Here is a 20,510-nt window from a genome sequence, read left to right on the forward strand (position 1 = left end):
AAACAGACTGAATTTGAATGTTCTTCACTATGGGACATGCAGTCCAGTCATTTAATTATACTCCCTTTTATTATTCTTGAAACTTTGGTTTAAAAATTGAACTGCAGGTATCAGAAGCTGCCTTAGTGTTTCATTTCCCAAGCCAGAGATGCTGTTGTCTCTCTATTCCTGCTCAGGATTCACCTTGGGTTTACACCCAAGAATTATTTTTATCCTTTTGTTCATAGTGCTGAGAGTTCTGGTGTACCTGAGTATACATCAAGATCTTGATGCCCAAATGTTGCTGTCAATGACACCTTAAGTCAGCTGTGTGAACACTTGTACTTTTTCCTTAAATACAGGTGCTTTTTAAATTTCTCAAGGTAGGTTGTGGGTGTGAGTTTTTTTAAAGAAAATGATGTAGAACAACAAACACTTGAATAATAGAGATTCAGATTGGGGTGGATCTGTTCCTTTGAAAAGATTGAATTCAGAACTCTTGTATCTATTCAACACCATTTCTCTCTCTTCCCCAAGTCTTCCTTTGTGCTTGCTTTCTTGGTCCTTTCTTTCAAACTTGCTCTCAGATCCTACATTGTTAGTGACCTTCTGAGTTACAACTAAATCCATGTAATTTTCTCTAGATCCTTTGAAAGTCTCTGTCTCAAGGATTCTCCAGCTGTGGTACTGGTATGACTAATGAAATACGAGGCAGTCTGCAGCAAACCTCAAATAAACCCAAAGACAGACCCGCTGTGTTTCCCCAGAAGAGATGGGAATTGTTACTCAAGTATCAAATACGTGAAAGGGGGAGATGTAACCTTTATGTGGCTCAGCTGAGAGTTGGAAGCTGATTATGTGTATATGATCATATTCCTTCTACCAGCTACCTGCAGAGGTTTCTGAAAGCTGAGTCATAGCTAGATACAGCCTAGCACCAGCCATCAATCATATGTTGGGTATTCTGCTCCCTTTCTGCTCCTATCATATGTGGAAAGGCTGGGTCAAGATACGGTTTAGAGGAGTGTTGGTTTGAGCAACGGTTAGTAGGCAGTTCTCCTACGTTAGGATCATTAAAGTCACAGTCATTCAGGCCTGGCATTCTCTTGCCCAACAAAGCAACTCCATACTGGGGTGAAACCAAAAATGCAGCATTGCACCAAAGTCGTACCAGTCAGGGAGTCCTGTATGTATGTGCTGGCAGAAGGACTCTGTCCACGGGACCCCATTTCCAATTACCCTCTTTCCCAGGCTGTCCCTGCGGTGGGACAAGGATTAGACTGTACACAACCTACTATACATGTAGATTCTTTAAGAACATGAGAAAAGCCCTAGTGGGCCTGAAGAACAGTCAATCCATTTACCCAGTTTTCTGCCTCCTATAGCGGCGGGTGCAAGTGCAATTTAGGGAAAGCGTGTGAGCATGGCTACTATCAGTGGTGCGTGCATTCCCCTTATGCTCCCGCAGCATCTACTGCTTTTGGATTAGGATTATTAGAAGGTCCATCTCTTCCCTTTCCCTTTAATATCAGTTTGTGGACTTGCTGTCCATTTATCTTTCTGGTTCTTTTTGAGCCTGCAGACGCTGCCTGCTTCCATGACCTCCTGTGGCAGCAAGTTTCAGAAGTTCACTACCCTCTGTGTAAATAAGTACTTCTAAAAATCCATTTTAAACTGATATCCTACAAGTTTCAGTAAGTGCCTCTAGTTCTATAATTGCCAGATTTGGCAAAGAGCAGTTCTACATTAACCTTCTCCATCTTCTGTAAACTTCAATCATATTTTTTCTCAGTCCTCTCCAAATATCAGAGCCCTGGCCTTTTTTGGCTATCCTCATAAAGCATCCTGCTCTATTCTCTTAATTGTTCTGTTTATTTTCCTCTGTACCTTCAGCTCCTCCGTTTCGTTGAGATGCAGAGACAAGACTGCACGCAGTGCTCAGAACTAGTGTCTGGCTGAGGCGCACCTACCTCATTGCCTGGCAAGAGGGGGAGGCTCTAATGCACAGCCTTGCTGAGTCACTGGAAGGAGGTGTATGGTCTGTCTAGCAAGAGCATTTGACATGGTTAATCAATAGAAAGAAACTACTATAGTCCCACAAATTGAAAATATAGTTTATTCCTGTTGTGGATATTAACAGACTTGACGTTTTTGAAATCTGTGCGAAGGCAGAGTGCTTTATTGGGAAATGGAGCAAAACACGCTATTGTGGGTCAATACTGTCCTCTGGTGGGAGGAACTACAGCTTTGTGCCATGACGCCAAATGGGAATTAACAGCTGGCTTCTCCTTTCACTCTCATGTAGGGTATTTTGCCTTTGCAACAGGAAAATCTGATGCTGTGCTGACTGCACTGGGGAAATTCTCCTTTAATGCTTAGTGAAAGCTGGAAATTCTTTGCTTGCTACAAATGTGTTGAATGCGATTTCATTTATTTTTCATCCTGAGGTCACCTACTTTGGAAGCTTATCCCTCATTCTGTCTCTTGTTTGCCTTTTAATACTACTGCATGCTCGTTTCTGACCTTCCTCTCCTATTTGTAGAATTAACTATGCATATCTCCTTTCTCTTCTCTTTTCATAACAATTTGCCGGCAATGCATCCTCATAGCATTTTGAAAGCAGAAGTCAAATGTGTGTGTACATATATGCTATATGTAATAGACACAAAGTATTTTAAAGTAATAACTCCTTAGAAGAAATCGGAGTCTTCAGTAGTGTTGCAGAACATGAATTCAATCAAATTTGCGCTAGTTGCAGAAATGCTTTTGCTTGTTGTATGTGCCAGCCCTGGGTTTAGGAAGCACAAAAGGCAGTTGAGAGAAAGTACAGTTTACAAACATTTCAGTTTTGTGCCTTCTCCAGTTCCTGCCTCTGTGAGAATGGCATGGGGCAGAGAGGAGTCCTCTTCGCAAGGCATTAATTCCGTACCTGTGAGAAAGAGAAGGGCAGGAGGTCTGGACTCCTGAGCAAGCCAGATGTGCTCAGGAGAGCTTGCCTGTTTGGGACTCTTGGCTAATTTCTATCCATGTAGCAACAGAGAGGCCAGAGTTCTGGTCCTTAACCCAGAGAGAGTAAGAGTCCAGACACTGAATATGTACAGGCTTTTATGTGTTAGCACAGAGCGCATAGGTTTCTTGAGGCGAGGGTAAGCTATGCAGATACCTCCATAGCAAGTTTGTGCCTGTAGTGATCTAAGATTTCTTGGTCAGAGAAATTTTAAGTCTTTGTTTTTTCCTGTAGCTCTTTAGGAGCCACAGGGCAATCACCAACAGCTCACAGCAACTTGCTTAAATTTTTTTGCATCTCCCTCCTAGTAGTTAAGTGGGCTTATAGGAATAATAGAGAAATGACAGTGGTGGTACAGAGTTCCCTGCTGTAGCTAGCAGAGATGGACATGGACGTTACACTTTGTTATGTATTTTGTGGGGGATTTATGCAAATATAACAGCATGATACCAGACACACACTGTATTTTATGTACAAAAGCTTTTACAGCAGAGTGGGCCTGTGGTAGAGTTAATTGTTCTCACTGTCCTTCAGTTAAATGTTCTCTTCTGCCTGCTCATCTGATCTGTAGTCATTGAAAAGTACCCATTGCTGTCACTTCTATACACACTGCTGGTTGTGCTCTCTCCCTCTGTCATCATGTCAGACTCTTGCATGATCTCCTTTCTGCTCCCCACTGCCTTTTGGGAGAAGTTTATCTCCCATGGCTGAAAGTAATTGGGGTATTTGTATTGTATGCAGGATTGATGTATGATATTTTTCCTTGTGTCTGGCAGGTTGTTTATAAGAATAACGACATTCGTCTGGAGCTGTCTCGCTTGGCACGGATTGGTGATACTAAGATGAAGATCTACGGGGAAGTGAAATTCATATGTGAGAATGTGGCTACACTGGATCCCATCAGCTTTGAGACACCTGAGGCCTATATTAGTCTGCCTAAATGGAATACCAAAAGGATGGGCTCCATCTCATTTGATTTCCGAACCACTGAACCCAATGGACTGATCCTTTTTACCCATGGCAAGCCTCAGGAGAGGAAAGACGCCAGGAGCCAGAAAAATACAAAGGTAGACTTCTTTGCAGTTGAGCTTCTAGACGGGAACCTCTACTTGCTGCTGGACATGGGTTCTGGAACCATTAAAGTCAAGGCAACCCAGAAGAAAGCTAATGATGGAGAGTGGTATCATGTGGATATTCAACGAGATGGAAGATCAGGTAGAGTGATATCTTTTTCTTAAGTAGATTTATCTCTCAGATCCAGACCTAGGGCTGTGTATTAATTCTCAGAACCTTCAAAACATGTTAGATATGAGTCACCTACTTACAAAAACTTAGTGTTACTCCAGTGATGTTTATCCAGCAAAGCAAAGATGTGAATGGCTAGGTTTTTATTAAATATTTAGTGTGAACTTTGGATAGCACATCACAGAGGCAGTCTGTTAATATTTTATTCACAGTCTTCAGATATTCTGGACCTATCTTGGCAATTACATACATAATTATAGTGATGACTTTTTTGTAGACCACAGTAAGGTTTAAGATCCTTCAGAACCATTGTCATTTAGTTGTTGGTTTGAGAAATTCTCACTGATCTACTTTGGGTTTCTGTTCAAAAAGAAACTTAGCAGAAACCAAATGAAAACTTATTGCTGTGACCTAATATTACCATCTTTTTCTGGATCTTGTGTCTTTAAAGAGGAAGGGTTTGGGATCTTGTCATGAAGAAAATAGAAGTAACGGGCACAACCAGTGACAAAATTATGGCAACAAATCGACATTTCATCCTATTCTGTTTCCTTTAGTATCTTGGAGCTTTCAGCTAGGTTTTTTTACTCTCCCTTGGATGCCAAATTCTAGTCTTAATATCTGAGTCAGCATTCAGTGGATGTTCCTTTTTTTCCTCACAGCTTCTCATTTTCAAAAATGTGTTTTAATTTATTTCTAATAATATACCTACCATGCAATTACCAAGCAGTATTTTGTTTGTTTCTAGTGCTGGATATCAACCTGACATACTCATGATGTACACTGAAATTGTGTAAGGAAACAAAATGATCAAATACTGTAACATCATCTTGAGAATATGTGAACAATTGTACTTGAATTCTTCCTGAGCTGTTGGGATCTCAAAGCCTGGCTGTATATCCCTTCAAAGGGAATTTTGCTTACATTTGCAAGTGGATTTGGGACTTGTCTGGTGATCTCCAGATGATAGCTTTAGGTCCCTAATTTTATGTTTCCAGTTGCTGAATGCCATCAGTAGAGAGAATGCAGTGCTAGAATTTGCTTCCCTTGAGTTTTCAAAAGAGCTGACTTGTAGGTACCATGCAAAGCCTAGCTGTTTGAACAGGTCTTTGCCTGAAGCTAGTTTTTTCTTTGATGATGTGAGAAGTTTCTTTGTATTTGGCATGGTGCTCTACTAGGACTTAGTATGTGTGGTTATATATTGCTGTCTCCTAAAGACATCGATAGGAACATTTTATAAAGGAAGCCATAAATAAATAAATGGACCTTTGATTTCTTTAGAATTGCTAAAATTTAATTAACTTCCGAGGATAAACTCAATTAGTGGCATTCAGTACTGCCTTCAGTTTTGCTTGCTCACTTGGGGACTGTGTGGTCCCTGGAGAGATGGCTGCAGAAGGAGAAGAAACAGAAATGACACTAAGCTCTCTGCTAAGAAAGTTTGTAAAAACCTAGGAAGAGGGACACACATTCATTTGGACTAGGAGGGTGTGACAGACGGCATTGCTACTTGGTGGATAAGACTGTAGGACTGACTTGTTTGTTGTCTGGGAGGGAGGTTTGTGATGTTCTGGACACTGATTAGAGATAACATTTTGAAGTAAAAGCACTTTGCTCAACAAGAACGAACACATTTGTATGTTCTTGTCTTTTCTCTCTTTTTTTTTTCCCCTTTTTTTTTAATTGCATTTTCTGCTGACGAGTACTGGGTTAATGGTCCTAGTGACTGATGTCTGGTCTCCCCAGAAAACCAGGATACTGGCATTGATTTCTTCACACCATACCTTTAGCAAGCATCACACACTTTTATCCAGTGGCACTTTTGGTGGGTGTGAGAAGGAAGTTCAGGATCTCTTCTTGTTTAGTCCTTGGCTTTTCTCCCAATGTGGACCAGAGAATAGTTACACCCTGGAGATTTTTTTTTTTTTTTTTAAATGTGGATGCCTGTCATCTAGAAACTGAACTGAAATAATGAACTTAACTCAGTGTAGGCTACAAAACAGCCATTTGGGTTTAATGAGCTAGTGACCTAGAGGTTCTGATTCTCATTACTAAAGCAACCAGGCCTTTATTAGGTGTCATCTCTCTCCTTCTTCTTCCCATTTCTGTAACAGTCCAAAAGTTCAGGTTCACTGAGCTTAGTAAAATAACCTAAAAATCCAAATACTTCCTACTGCAATGTACTAAGGCAGGAGCACTAATGCTGGGGAAGCATGGCAGTCATGCTCAAATAACCTCTGGCATCTCTAGTCGCCTTAGGCTTTGTGTATGCTTTGGTCTGTGTTGGCTGCCGAAGCAACAAAAACTGTTTTTTCTCTCTACTCTGACAGAAGCTGACAGTGTGGACGTGGACACCTAGCATCCTGTAACCTTTCTGTCCTTGGGGAAAGCTCCTACAAAGTGTCCACAAAACCTGTCATGGTTTCTAGCTGGGGAACAGTGAGCACGTTACACAAGACAATGTTTTTGGCTGGTCATTGGCTACAAAACACCCATTCAGACACTAAAAATCTTACTGGAAGGTTTGGTCTATGGTTGCATCAGTGCACTGCTTTGTATACCAGCTCTGCCCTCAGTAACTGGGGTCTTTTGGTCTGTTTGTTCTTTAGCCCTTGCACGAAGTGCCTAAGGGACTGGAAAGGAGATGCTTAGATGCTTCTGATTTCTCAAGATGGGATTTGATGTACCTAAACAGAGTTGAAAACATGGGATGTGACTGCTCCTTCTGAGGGTTGCTTCAGAATTTCTCCGTCTCAGCAGCTTGGTCTTAAAAGTGCTGTGCATCTGAGCTAGTACCATCTCCTTACAGGAACAGTTGAAGGGTACAAAACACTGGCAGAAAGTTTAGGCTGCTGTGTAGCCTATTTCCTTTCATCATCTCATGCTCTTTCTCCAGGTTTTACACTTCTCCTTGGTATCCAGTATTTCAGTATTTCTTCTCTTTTGTTTTTTTGGTTTTTTTTTTTACCTTTGTGGATTTTACAGGTGGTGGTTGTTTTCTCCATAGTAGCAGCTGTCTGGAGCTCAGCCCTCCAGTATTTTGGTTTGTTCTAGTCTTTCGAGTAATATGTACTCCACATGCTGCTTTTGAGGAGTAACAGCAGAGATGCTGGAAGGGGGGCTGTGATCCTGTGGCTCTGTGGCATGCTGCCTTTATGACTGTAGGTGTATTGTCACATCTTCTCTTCTCTTACTTAGTAAAAGGGAAAATGTCTGCTGTGCTGCAGCTTGTTTTTACAAAATGATTCATCAAATAACTGTGGTTCTCTTTGAGCCTTTAATTTGTAACGCCTCTGTTGCTTCTGGCACTCTGCTACCTCTGACATTATTCCTAGATTATTACTGAACATCACACACATGAAATACCTTGTGTCTGTGTCATACATGCTGTTCTCTAAGAAGACACCTATTACAACTAAAGAAAAAGCATGTGTACACGACTGCACTTTCTCACAGAGACACAGAATAGAGCTAGCTATTAACTAAACTCTCCCACCTTATCGTAGGGGTGTATGATAAAAATGCAATGATGTGGAATTAATCTTAAAGCTTGGATAGTTGTCTCTGAGGACAGACTATCTTAATGACAAGGCAATTGGATGTGATGATTTATAGCTAGGGAGAGTGAATTGATGATTTTTAGCCGAGTGTCTCGTGGGCATATGTCCCTATCACAAAAGCTGCCGAATGCTCTTCTGAAGAGTACACTGCTCTGGGATGCGAGACCTATGTTATGTTCCCTGTTTTTCTTTGGATGCACGGTCTGACCTTAAATAAGTCCCTTCGCTTCTCTGTAGCTGTTTCCTATGTTCTGATTATATTTCTGTATTATATGTTCTGATTATTTTATGTGCTTGGACAATTTCTTGAAATATATGGGAATGGCCTCAGTGCAGTATGCCACATCTTGTTTGGAGCATATGGAAGCTACTACAGTTTTAATACTAACTGTTCTTCAGAGATAACCTTTATCTTTCTCTACCTCAGTTTTCCTGTTTGTAAAATGGAAGTTAGAATACTTAACTTTCTTTGTAAAACCATGGAATAATTTCTTTTGGAACAAACTTCTGGAAATTTCTAGTCCAAACTCTGCTGAAATCTAGGCTTTCTTCAGGGTTGTGTCCATTTGTGTTTTGAATGCCTGCAGGATGGTGATTCCACAACCTCTCTGACGTTTCCATTCCCATGTTTGACCACCCTCATGGTCAAAAATGTTCCTTTCTATGGAGCTGGAGTTTCCCTTGCTGCAACCTGGGATCAGTGTCTCTCGTCACTGCAAGTGCACACTGCTGTCTCATGTTCAAATTGTTGTCTGCCATATCCCCAGGTCCTTTTCTGCAGAGTTGCTCCTTAGCCAGCTGGTCTCCAGCCTGTACTTATGTGTGAGGTTGTCCTGCTCCAGGTGTAGGACTTTGTATTTATTGTTGTTGATTTACATCAAACATTTCTATCAGTCCTTTGCTCCACCTTGTAAAGGTTACTGTGAGTGGTAGCCCTGTGCTTCCTCCAACGCATCAACCATTCTCCCCAATTTGATGTCATCTACAAACTTGATGAGGGTCTATTTAGTTCCATCATAAAGGTCCATCTTTGGAGGTACTGACGAAGTGTTTTCTGGAAGGGCTATGTAGTGTGAATTAATACACTTTTACTTATCTTTTTTCTCTCCAGTTCTAATACCATCAAACTCCTGTATGTTGTCAGTAAGTCTTTGCTTTGCTGGATGAATACCATTGAATAATGCTCAGTTTTTATATGTTATTATTTAGCCATTGCATTGTTATGCTTCTCACCTTATAATGCAAGTTGGGATACAGACACATGAAAATGTTTATGGCCTGTGGTTCAAGAGGAGAGGGAGCTGTGTGGGAGACACTGTCTCTGTTAGGAGTGCATTTGGGTCAGGAGAAATCTTCACTGTCCTGCACTGAACCTTAAACATCCCTCAAGTTATTGGAAAAAAATGAACTAGACTGAGGCTGTAAGTAAAAGCATTGATGTGTCCTTATCCTCCTCATTTAGGTACTATATCAGTGAACAGCAGACGCACTCCGTTCACTGCTAGTGGGGAGAGTGAGATCCTAGATCTGGAAGGCGACATGTACCTTGGTGGGCTGCCTGAGAACCGGGCAGGACTCATCCTTCCCACAGAGCTCTGGACAGCAATGCTGAATTATGGCTACGTCGGCTGTATCCGAGACTTGTTCATTGATGGAAGAAGCAAGAACATTCGGCAGCTGGCAGAGGCACAGAATGCCGCAGGAGTCAAGTCCTCCTGCTCCCGCCTCAGCACCAAGCAGTGCGACAGCTACCCATGTAAGAATAATGCAGTCTGCAAGGATGGCTGGAACCGCTTCATTTGTGACTGCACTGGCACCGGCTATTGGGGTAGAACATGTGAGCGAGGTAAGCTGAATTTTCTGACCTCAGTTACACAGAACTGCAGGTGCGCAAGAGAACTAGAACAAAATCCAGTGTTTCCATGACACTTTCCCCTGCCCTTGTTGGTCTTCCCAATGCTAAGTTCCAGTCTCCACAGTAGGAAAGATTTCTTCTCTGATCGTTTCCTTCCAGTCTCTTCCACCTTCATTTCATAAGCTTACCTTCTTCATCTGCCACTTCACTCCCTAAGCCTTCTGAAGACCTTGTCTTCAGGTTCCCGAGTTTCTTTGGCTAAGTATGGTTTGTCTCCTAAGGCAGAAAATGCTGCTGCATGTGAGAAGTCTCAGGCAAGTGACTGGAAACAGTACCAAGTGTGAACTTGAGTTATGGAGATTTTTCTTGCATAGGACAGATGATGTATCCCAGTTCTGTCTAGTCTTCCTCTTTTTTGCATGGTAGGATTTCCTTGATGGCTGTTTATGGGTGAAGCCAGCTAATGAGATACTGTTAGTAGCAACATGTCTCCAAGTTCACCTCTGATAAGGGAAATCTGTAGGAGATGGTGGGAGGTTCTCTGTATCTTATTCTTACTCATTCTGACTGGTGATTTAAAGACACATGATTGGAGATATGAGGCACAAGTAACGCTGGTACAGGCAGGCAAAACATATGTGTTCTAGGCCACATGGAAAGGAATTTACTAATTTAAGGTATCCAAGTTATATATTTCTCAAGTACCAGGTGGTTCCATTAATTGTTGTTATCCTTATTGTGCTGGTGCCACCCTCAGAATGAGGTCGGTGAGTGGTTTTAGATAAAAAAAGATCGGGCTAAGATCACTCAGAAAAGAAAATACTCCCTAGAGGGTATTTTCTTATATTGAAACCAATCTTTCTCTTAATATTTGGCCATTAGCACTGAATTCTGGCTGAAGTGCACTCACAATACACCCAAGAATTAACTGTAAACCATTAGCAGAGTCTCAGGGCTTTCAGCGCCTTCTTTCTGTTACCTTATTAGGCACCATGGCCTAATGATTATAGTACGTGTCTTAGAATTGGAAATTCGGATATTTTTGAGCTTCTGCCATAAATATTTGAGAAGCTCCCTTCCCATGCAGTGTTCCCCCTATGCATTTTTTAATATTGATCATAGTACCATGCCACTTATGAGAAAGAACGTGAAAGTTAGGTACAATGCATGAAATATTAGGCAGAATTGAGATTTGCAATTCATTCACTCTCCAGAGGATTTTCTTTGCAGGAAGTTTTTGTTAATGACCAAAAATCTTCCTATAGACCAAATGGGGTTTTTAGGTTTTACAGCACAAGATCTATGATCATTCATAAAGCTTCTCACAGCCAGCAATTTGTAGCATGCAGCCCTAAGCAGCAATAGTAGTTAATTGCCAGTGGTCCTTCAACCAGCTGAAGCATCAACACTGCCATCCGTGCTGTGAGGACATGGGTGAAAATGTAAGATTCATGGGCATTGACTATGCCAATGTCAGCTCAGCAGTTCTCTCTTATAGACTACATTGGATTTGAGCATTCAGGAAAATACCAGAGGTTTTCTCAGCCACAGCCTTCAGAATTGTTTTGGCCAATTGTTGTGTGATTAGGTTTTGGACAGACATGACAAAAAGAAGTGCTACCATAAATGCATTGTTCCCCCACAAAATTGCAGTTATGCTTGCCCTTGGTCTTTATTTAGTATTAGGAGTGACCAGCTCTGTGATTCAGGACTTTCTGGACTCTGTCTCATGTCCGTCTCCTGGATCTGGCTCTCAGAAGAGAATCCAAAGCTAACCAATAACATAAAGAACAGGATTCATCTCATGTACCTTTAGATATCTGTGGTATTGGCTTTTACTCCTTTTATCATCAGTGAAAAGAGATCAGTAGGTTAAGGGCATGTAAGCATTTGAATTTAGGAGAAATGAAATCTCAAGTCTGGTCTGAGATCCATAAGTTGGCCATGCTCTGGCCAGCATCAGTGTGAATAAGAAAGATACATATATGAATGCATGTCTACCACTGTGGAAACTTGAGGTCCTAATACCTATGTGTTAGAATCAGAGTGTATTTAAGGTTAACAAAACAATGATGTTGTAGTTCAGGACAACATAAAAGATGTATGCAGAGGTCCTAATGCTGAGAAATTCATTTTGTCAGTAACTAGAAACCACAGACCACTTACTGGTTTAGGCCCAGTGTCAGGCAAAACGTGGCTTTCATGCCTGCGGTTCCTTGGCAACATGAGAAGCAGCTCACAGGGAATAAATACTTGTAGTCTAGATATACACAAAAAAATTGTGCAGATTGAAGTGTATTTGACTGCTACATTTATTGTGGTGGTACATAGCAGTCTCATACTGCTCTGACACAACTACTTGATATCAGATGACTGCATTAGTGCACAGTTATTTTGCCTCTATGAGCAAAAGTACTGCAGGCTACCAATGATATTTTTCATTCTCATGGTCTGACAGCCAAGGATTATTCCAAGTCCTGAGTTCAGCTGACCTGTGATCCAAATGCTGTTGGAAGGAAAAAAGTTGAGATGGAGACTGGGAAGGGAATCAAAGTGAGAGAGGCTGCCATGCCACAGTGGCACTTCTGCATAGTGACTAAAGAGCTGCCACAGGACTAGGGGGAGCCAGGCTGGTGCATAAGGGGAGGAATGAAGAAGGAGCAGGCTAGCTCTTTTAGTAAGAGACAGCTACTGACCCACTTTTCCAGTCTGCCATCTGTTATCTGAGAAGGGCTGTCTCACTCACTTTACTCAGTCCTTAGACTTCTGTCCTGTTAAAAGAGAGGACTGTAACTCTTGGAAGGGGTTTTCAGCCCAAGATGTAGGGTAAAGTGTTAAGGGGCAGGGGAGCCAAGAATAAAGAATCTTCTACACCTGTTGGCTACCAGGAAGATCACTCTTTATCACAAAGCAAAGCACATACTTAACATTTAGTTAAGGTACTAAAAATACAAAAGACATATGTACAAGTCCAGGGAGAGAAGCAGACAATTTGTTTTTTGTTGATGGTAAAGTCTATCTCCCGATTTCCAGGCATAGCATTTCTACATTTTTAAGGCTTTATTTCTCATACATTTTATACTTTGCCATATGAAGGACTGTCATACGTCTAAAAGGGACTCGAAAAGGAAATTGATTGTGTCACAGTTAGAAAAGTTCTTTTTATTCATGGTGAAACAATACAAATACACAGTATTCAGTATGTCACCTGTATCTAAAGCCTGTGGGAGTTTGTCCTGTTAGTGAAGTAACATCTCAGCAAGTTACACTGAATGCAACATAGATTTTGGTTGCAGTCATCTGCTCAAGCAGTACTTCTGTGCAGATGAAGAAACCTTGCTGTGGCTGCAGTTGGATAGGGCACAGAAGGGAGAACTGCTGCCAAGGCCTCCAATTAATTCTTACAATTCCGGTATCTAATCAGTCATTCAGTATTGCCAGCAATGTAAGCAGACAAAGGTGTTTTCAGTCGTAACTTCTAAGGGTAATGTAGTCCCTCCTCGGAGTAACTGAAATTGCACAGAAGAGATAGGGTGAGACATGGCAAAGACTAGTTCATGTCTGATATGACTCCCACCCAAGGAGGGGTATGTCAGGGAGTCAGAAGTGCTGGTAGGACTGCTCTGGTTCTTTCGGTAACTGTATGGTTTTCCTGAACTAACTAGGAAAGAATATTCTTGGGAGACAAATGGTGAAGGCTTCTACAGGTATACTTACATTCAAGTCCGTGCTGTAGAAACTAGAATGAATGGACATCAGTGTTTGATCCTCAGAAAGGCTGAGACAAACTACTTCACCTAAACAAGACTCTCGGTCTTCATAAATTCCATGTGATCTGCTTGTGTGATTGTGTTTCTCTCCATCTCTGTAGCCAGTGCCAGATGACACAGAAGGGAGATGAGATGAAAGTGCAATGGGATTCATGGGCCAGAAGTGCTTAATGCCAGGCTGTGAGGCTAAGCAAAGGCAGTAGCAAATGCTGACAATTAGCTAGATATGGTCCTTATTTCATACCTTCCACCAGAGGCTGTGCTGACCAGGTAACACACCCGTTATTTATTTTCTTAAATCCTTGAGCTTCCCATTCTCTATCATCTTTCCATAATGGTTCTCTACTACCCGGTCTAACTCAGTGTGACAATGTTGGAAATCATATGTGAGAAGAGCCTTTTCAAGCCACTGTTAAAATTAAGGAGCTGCTATAAACATAGGAGCATTTGGCCGAGTTTCTGAAACTTCAGAGATTCGACAGTAGCTGTTGGAAGGGAGCGGTGGTGTCGCTGTCCACCAGGCTAGGAAATAAGACTCTGCTGGCTTTGCAAGTGGCATGAACTCAATTAAAGTAGTACTGTGACCTCCTTCTTTAGATGCCTTGGATAACTACTCTAAGATTAAAAAAGTAGAAGCCTGGCAACGAGGACCTGTGCAGTCAGTGGAGAGAGGTAGTTGCTTCTCAGGAGAAATTCAAAGCAATAACATGATCTGCTTGCCTCCTTTTGTTGATTTGCTTGTCTCCTTTTATTGATTATGTGGAGATTCTGGTCTGATAATTCAGTATTGCTGCACTCCAGAAGGTTGCTGCGGTGGAATTGACAGTGCCAAACTGCCAAGGCTACTAGACTGACAAAAAAGAGGATGTCTTGTTTGGGGTGGGGGCATAAAGCAAAGAAAATAGAAAAGAAGCTAATAGACAGGACACAATCCCTCCTGCAAGTGATGTTCTGGGTGCCTTGTAATGTGGTAATGATCTTGCCTCCCCCTGCTCCCTGAGCTCTTCTGCACTCCTGTTATATCTGATTAGAATATGTATGGTGGAGAGCAAGATTTAATCACACCAGAAAGACTCCTAAACTGAAAAGCAGTTTTTGGGTGTCTCTGAAATGAATGGCAGGCACAGCGAAGTGGATTTGTGATGGAAGTTATGACTGCAAGTACATAGAATCATAGAATCATAGAATCATTTCGGTTGGAAAAGACCTTCAAGATCATCGAGTCCAACCATTAACCATGCCCCCTAAACCATGCCCTGGAGTACCCTGTCCACTCGCTTTTTGAATACCTCCAGGGATGGTGACTGGGCAGCCCATTCCAATGTTTGACAACCCTCTCAGTAAAAAAATTTTTCCTAATATCTAACCTAAATCTCTCTTGCCTCAACTTGAGGCCATTTCCTCTTGTCCTATCTCCAGATACCTGACAGAAGAGACCAACACCCACCTCACTACAACCCCCTTTCAGGTAGTTGTAGAGAGCGATAAGGTCTCCCCCTCTTTTCTAGACTGAACAACCCCAGATCCCTTAGCCGCTCCTCATAAGACTTGTGCTCCAGGCCCCTCACCAACTTGGTTGCCCTTCTCTGGACACGCTCCAGCAGCTCAATGTCTTTCCTGTAGTGAGGGGCCCAAAACTGAACACAGTACTCGAGGTGCGGCCTCACCAGTGCCGAGTACAGGGGAACAACCACCTCCCTGTTCCCGCTGGCCACACTGTTCCTGATACAGGCTAGGATGCGATTGGCCTTCTTGGCCACCTGGGCACACTGCTGGCTCACATTCAGCGGGCTGTCAGCCAGCACCCCCAGGTCTTTCTCTGCCTGGCAGCTTTCCAGCCACTCTTCCCCAAGCCTGTAGCGCTGCATGGGGTTGCCATGACCGAAGTGCAGGACCCGGCACTTGGCCTTGTTGAACTTCATACAATTGGCCTCAGCCCATCGATCCAACCTGTCCAGATCTCTTTGTAGAGCCTCCCTACCCTCAAGCAGATCGACCCTGCCTCCCAACATATTGAGGCTTTGTACCGAGTTTGCTATGTCTTGGTTTGTGGAGTGTCAGGCATTAGGGAAAAAAACCTTGGAGCTTCTACTCTTGGCAGTATTTAGTCATTCTTGCATCCTAGAGTTTTAGAAAGAATAGGTGTTATCAGAGAACTGTCTGCAGTGCAGCCTCTCTGTTCTAAAGTACCTTGTTCCAACAGGTCTGCTGTTTTGCTAGTTAGTTTGAAATAAAGTAGAAACTAGAGTGAGTTGCAAGTCTCGACAGCCAGAAGGGCTTGAGGGCTGTTACAGACATGCAGGAAGGTGGGAAGGATGGGTTGGTGCAGCTACGGTGAAGGATCTTTAGTGTTTTTTAAGTACTTAATGTGTTCTGTACCCCTTGGCTTCTACTTTGTTAGTATTTGACATCAGTTGCAGCATCACGTCACTGCAGTCCCCTGTTAATTGCACATAAGGTGTCTGAGGTAGGAGCTGGGATCTGGCTCATGGAGGATGATGTACTTCTTTGCTGTGATAAAAAAGTTCCTTCTCACAGCCCAAGGACTTTTCTGAAAAGGACCCCAAAGCCCTGGCATTAAACAAGCAGGAGGAGGGGAACGTGTGTTGTATTCACATTAGCTATTTTCTGTAGCTGCAGTGAAAATGCCATGCACTCAAAAAGGTGTATGAGGTCTCTTTTTCTGCAGATCCCGAAAGCTCTCTGCCTGCTTGCCTTCTACTGAAACACTGTGAGAGGGACTGCAGAGGGCAAAAGCCCAGGAGGGACATAAAGTAAAAGACAGCTGAAAATCAGTCCATTTTAGGCCAATGAAAATCAAACATTGATGATCACTCACTTTTTAATGCTTTCTCCTATTTAATTGCCTTGATTGGAGGTGTTTGGGAGTTTTTTAATTAAGAGTTATATACTGATAAGATTAGAAAAGGCAGGTTGGTTTGAGACTGCTGGCCATTTAAAACTGAAGTAAAAGACTCTGAGGTTTAGATTTTAAACCTTTGAAGTTAATTGCTCAGAACTGGACATAGCCTGGGTAAGAAAAAAAAAAAAGTCTTGTTCCAGCCCTTTCCTTTTGCTGAGCTGCACCCAGTGTTCATTGCAGCAAGACAGAGATATCCCGCTCCACTTCTCCTCCGAAGGGCTGGAACCAGGTCGCTTCCTGTTTGGGTTTGCTCACAGATGGACGATTACCACCCTGAGCAAACTAGGCTTTTTCTGTGTTTTGTGGCATACTGTTTGTGAATAGCAATGTACCTGCTGTTGGCAATGCTGATGTTGAGGATAGGGTTACTCATTTTATTATCTGCCAAGTACCTTTATAGCAATGTTTGCTAAGAGCAGTTTAATGACAACACACATCTGCCCATTATGTATGCAATAAACGGAGATGTTGTAAAATTACTGGTGATAAGAAATGCTACAAAATCATTTACTACATGGTTTAAGTGCTGCATGCTTTGCTGTCTCAAGCACAGGTAGCAGCACAGATGTCTTTTTTATTTTAGTGAAGATGTTTGATGATGATTACGTATTTGAAGGTTTGTTTAAAAAAACTCAAATGTGTTGATGCTTTTTGGACTGTCCAGACCTTCTGAGTCTGTAACACCAGGTAACCTATTTTGTTACAGGACTGATGGTTCCCAGGGTTGCTGGACACATTAGGAGAAAAAGCCTTTGCTGCAGTGTTTTAATGCTTTTAATCCCTGCTGGATCTTGAATATCCAAACACTTTAGGAAAGTCAAAACATCAGAATAATTTTTATGATTTCATGAGATAAAGTGAAAGATGTTAGAAACCAGAAGGTCTGTTCTAGAGCTCATCTGTTCATTGACTTACTAGTACCAGATAGGTCTCTATTGTATGATTTCCCAAAATGTCTCCAAACTGCAGAAAAAAAGATTCCATCTGACTTCAGAAAAATAGTTCATGCAATCCCTTCACACCCATTTAAAATTGTTCCTCACTAATTTTATAGTCAAGTCTCCATTAAACATGGTCTGAGGCATGTTAGCGTTTGCTAAGGGCATTTGTGTGAGAAGTTCATTTTCTCACTTGCATCAATCCATTTGCAACACCTGTGGCTGTTCCCTCTATGGCTGGCCCAAGCAGCTAGTACTGTGATATACACTGTACACAATTCTTCTGCTCAAGAAACGCAGGCCTGGGCTTTCTGTGCTTAGCTCCCTTGTATCTGTCCCTAGTGACTGGGTGTCAGAGCAGAAGGCTACCGTTGGTTGCATAAGTGCTGGATTATTCTACTGTATTAGGCTTTTATGTATCCTCCATCTCTCCATCCTTTCCTTATCTTACCTCTCCAGCACCTGCGGTTGTTGCTGTGCAGTGTTCGTTGTTTTGCAGAACTTGCCCCACTGCAATGTTTGAGACATTAACTCTTCCAGTCTCTCACACCTTTTATGGGGTAACTTCTGTTCTAACATCCAAACAATTCCCAAGATGTTCATGAGATGTTGTGCTAGCTCCAGTAAGGACAGTGCAGCCGAGTTGAGGCTTGTAAGGGAAGAGAAACAATATGAAGGAACAATTTCAGAGTCTCTCACTTCTGTGGATTTATATTGTGATCCTTTCCACTCATCATAACTTTATTGTCCATAGAGGTACATATTCAGTCAAAAGCCACTCTGAATATATGTTGTTACCAGGACAAGTGATGGTATTTGTTGCCTTGTAATGCCTTTGTGATATCCTCAGTACAGAAGAGTGTGCAGTTAATTCTGCAGTCAGGGTGATTACATCTTTTTGGGAAAAGATCATTTCACGGTCTTTAGGCTGTTGAACTTTAACTTCTAAGAGTCTCATTGATGTGACATTCTCCAACAGCATCTGCTGAACAGCTGGAAAATCTGAGGCAGTATGAAAATCAACTGATTGTCTCTCCTGTATTTTATAATGACATGGGTATGATTTTTTAATCTGTGCGTTCTTTCCTGTTTCTTCATCCTGTCTCCATGTGCTTTTGATATTTAAGGTCACTCCTGCCTTCCATGCTGCATGTGAATTTGTTAGTACTCCAGGTGCTCTTTATCTCATCTGAATAGGGTAATTGATGACACAGAAGAAGATAATTTCTGTTGTTTTTCTCTAAACTTCTGTGTCTCTGGCTGTTTATTGCTGAGTGTAGCTTTCACAAGGTCCTCCCAGTTCAAGAAATATGATTATCCAAAATTATTAGATTTTGTGCTACTGTCAGCTCCTGTAAAGAGCACTTGAATAACAAAAAAAGATGTTGATGTGTAGATGAGTAGGAACATTTGCTTAATGCTTTTTAGCATCTTACACTTATGTTAGTATAGGCTATTTCTACAGGACTAATATTGTAGTGGCTTATTTGTTTATCTGCTGGTTTATAAATGGCAGCTCAGAACAATGGCTTCTCCTTAACGCAAGCCACAAAATACAGCCTATTGATAAGTCAAGGCACAATGCTGCTCAGATAATTCTCAGATTAAAGGACAGCTTGTCATAGCAGGTCAGTTTTGTGTGAATCATACTGTATCAGGGGAAAGTAGAATTTACTAAAACTTGGATCATCTGAAGTGGTAAGTCACCATGAAGAAAGGAAATACTTTTTTTACCTTCTCATCCTAGCTTTCCCAGGTAACTCCCAGCAAGACATATAATGGCACATCACATGTATGATCCAGAATGGGCTTGCTTACTTTGAGTATGCACCATGTCTGTTGTGATCTGTCAGGTGTCTAGAGATGAACTGATGATACGGGGTGCAAGAGTCACTTCAGAGTACATGGTATCTTTGAGTCTCTTATTGCTCAGTGGCTGATCTCAGGCCCTGTAGCTTCATACCCTCCAATCAGACCAGTTTGTGTTTCTGCTGAGACTGCCAATTGTCCCTATAATTAATGGGAATATCTTGATGGAAGTGGCCGAGATGAAGTAGATTCATTTGTCATGAAAAATTATTTCCAATATTTAAAATTACTATATAGACCTTGGAGATGTTATCTGTGAAATTAGCTTTCTCTATCTCTCTGCTTTGCCCAGTCGAAGCCATCAAGCTGAAATGCAGTCACTGGCACAGTGCATTTTCTGTCTCATCTCTTCTTCTCTATTCATCTCAGTAGGAGAGGAAAGACTTGGCATTCATGATGCTCCCTTAATTGACTCTGTCTCCATGTGGAGATAGGCAGTCACCCCTTGCACACTTTGATTGACTGGATGAGGCTATTATGTGATATAGAAAGGATATGCAAAAGCACAGCCATCACCACAAGCGTGGAAAGGTCCTACTTGGTGGTGTACATTGGCTCACCCAGATATGCTTGGTTTGTCTCATACGCAGTTATTCCACAGAGTAGATCACAGGGTGCTCCTGGTGAATCTGCCACCACTAGGTACCAGATTCCAAGGTATGGCTCTCCAGAGGGAAACCATTCTCACTCACACTGCTAAAGTGTCTGAGAATGTGTAAAGGAAAGATAATTTTCATCATCTTTATTTGCTTCCTTACCAGCACCCTCATTTTTTTTCTGGGTAATTGAGAACAAGGAGGTTAAAATTGGGAGATAAGGTGCAGAAGAGGGAAACTGTATCTTGATAAACCAAATCTTAATATGAGTTTCAGAGCGACTTCCTGCTCTGTGATGATTATATCTGGATAGGTAAAACTTAAAACTCAGGAGATATCCATCACATTAATACAAAAGTCATCCCACTGAAGAGACACAGTAGCAGGGACGATGTACAAGAAAAGCAGCCTCATAATAAGTGCTGTTGGTGCCATGATGCTTCCAATTTTTATGGCCTGCAGCTGTTGACTTCTGAAGTTCTGCCTGTTAAGGCAAGGTCCTCTTGTGGTCAGCCTGGGCCCTTTGGGTAGGGGTTTCCTACCATCCTAATCTTGTGTTCTTGTGAGCAACTTAGCATTTTTCCATTTCTGAACAAGGAAGAATTGTAATCCTTCATGTTGCAATACTGCTAAAGGGAGCAGAGGGACAGGGCAGGTTGGAGGGGATTACTGTCAGAAGTTGTATCAAAGCACCAGAGTTTAGGATTCAGTCATGTGGAATCAGACTTTTAAGTCTGACTAGCCCCGTACCCACAGGCCCCATTTCAA

At 42.0% G+C, this 20,510-nt stretch overlaps 1 protein-coding gene across 39 annotated transcripts in view; it reads left to right on the plus strand.

Moving 5' to 3' along the window:
* Window positions 1-20,510, plus strand: part of NRXN3 (neurexin 3) — a 1,052,972-nt gene that overhangs the window by 312,709 nt on the left and 719,753 nt on the right. For all 39 annotated transcript variants that reach the window (XM_052782846.1, XM_052782845.1, XM_052782867.1 and 36 more), the window contains 2 exons: window positions 3,763-4,201; window positions 9,254-9,637. In XM_052782846.1, coding sequence (XP_052638806.1) covers window positions 3,763-4,201; window positions 9,254-9,637 — 823 coding nt within the window. The remainder of the gene's footprint in view (window positions 1-3,762; window positions 4,202-9,253; window positions 9,638-20,510) is intronic.

Source organism: Harpia harpyja, chromosome 3 (assembly GCF_026419915.1).
Source record: "Harpia harpyja isolate bHarHar1 chromosome 3, bHarHar1 primary haplotype, whole genome shotgun sequence".
Taxonomy (NCBI): domain Eukaryota; kingdom Metazoa; phylum Chordata; class Aves; order Accipitriformes; family Accipitridae; genus Harpia; species Harpia harpyja.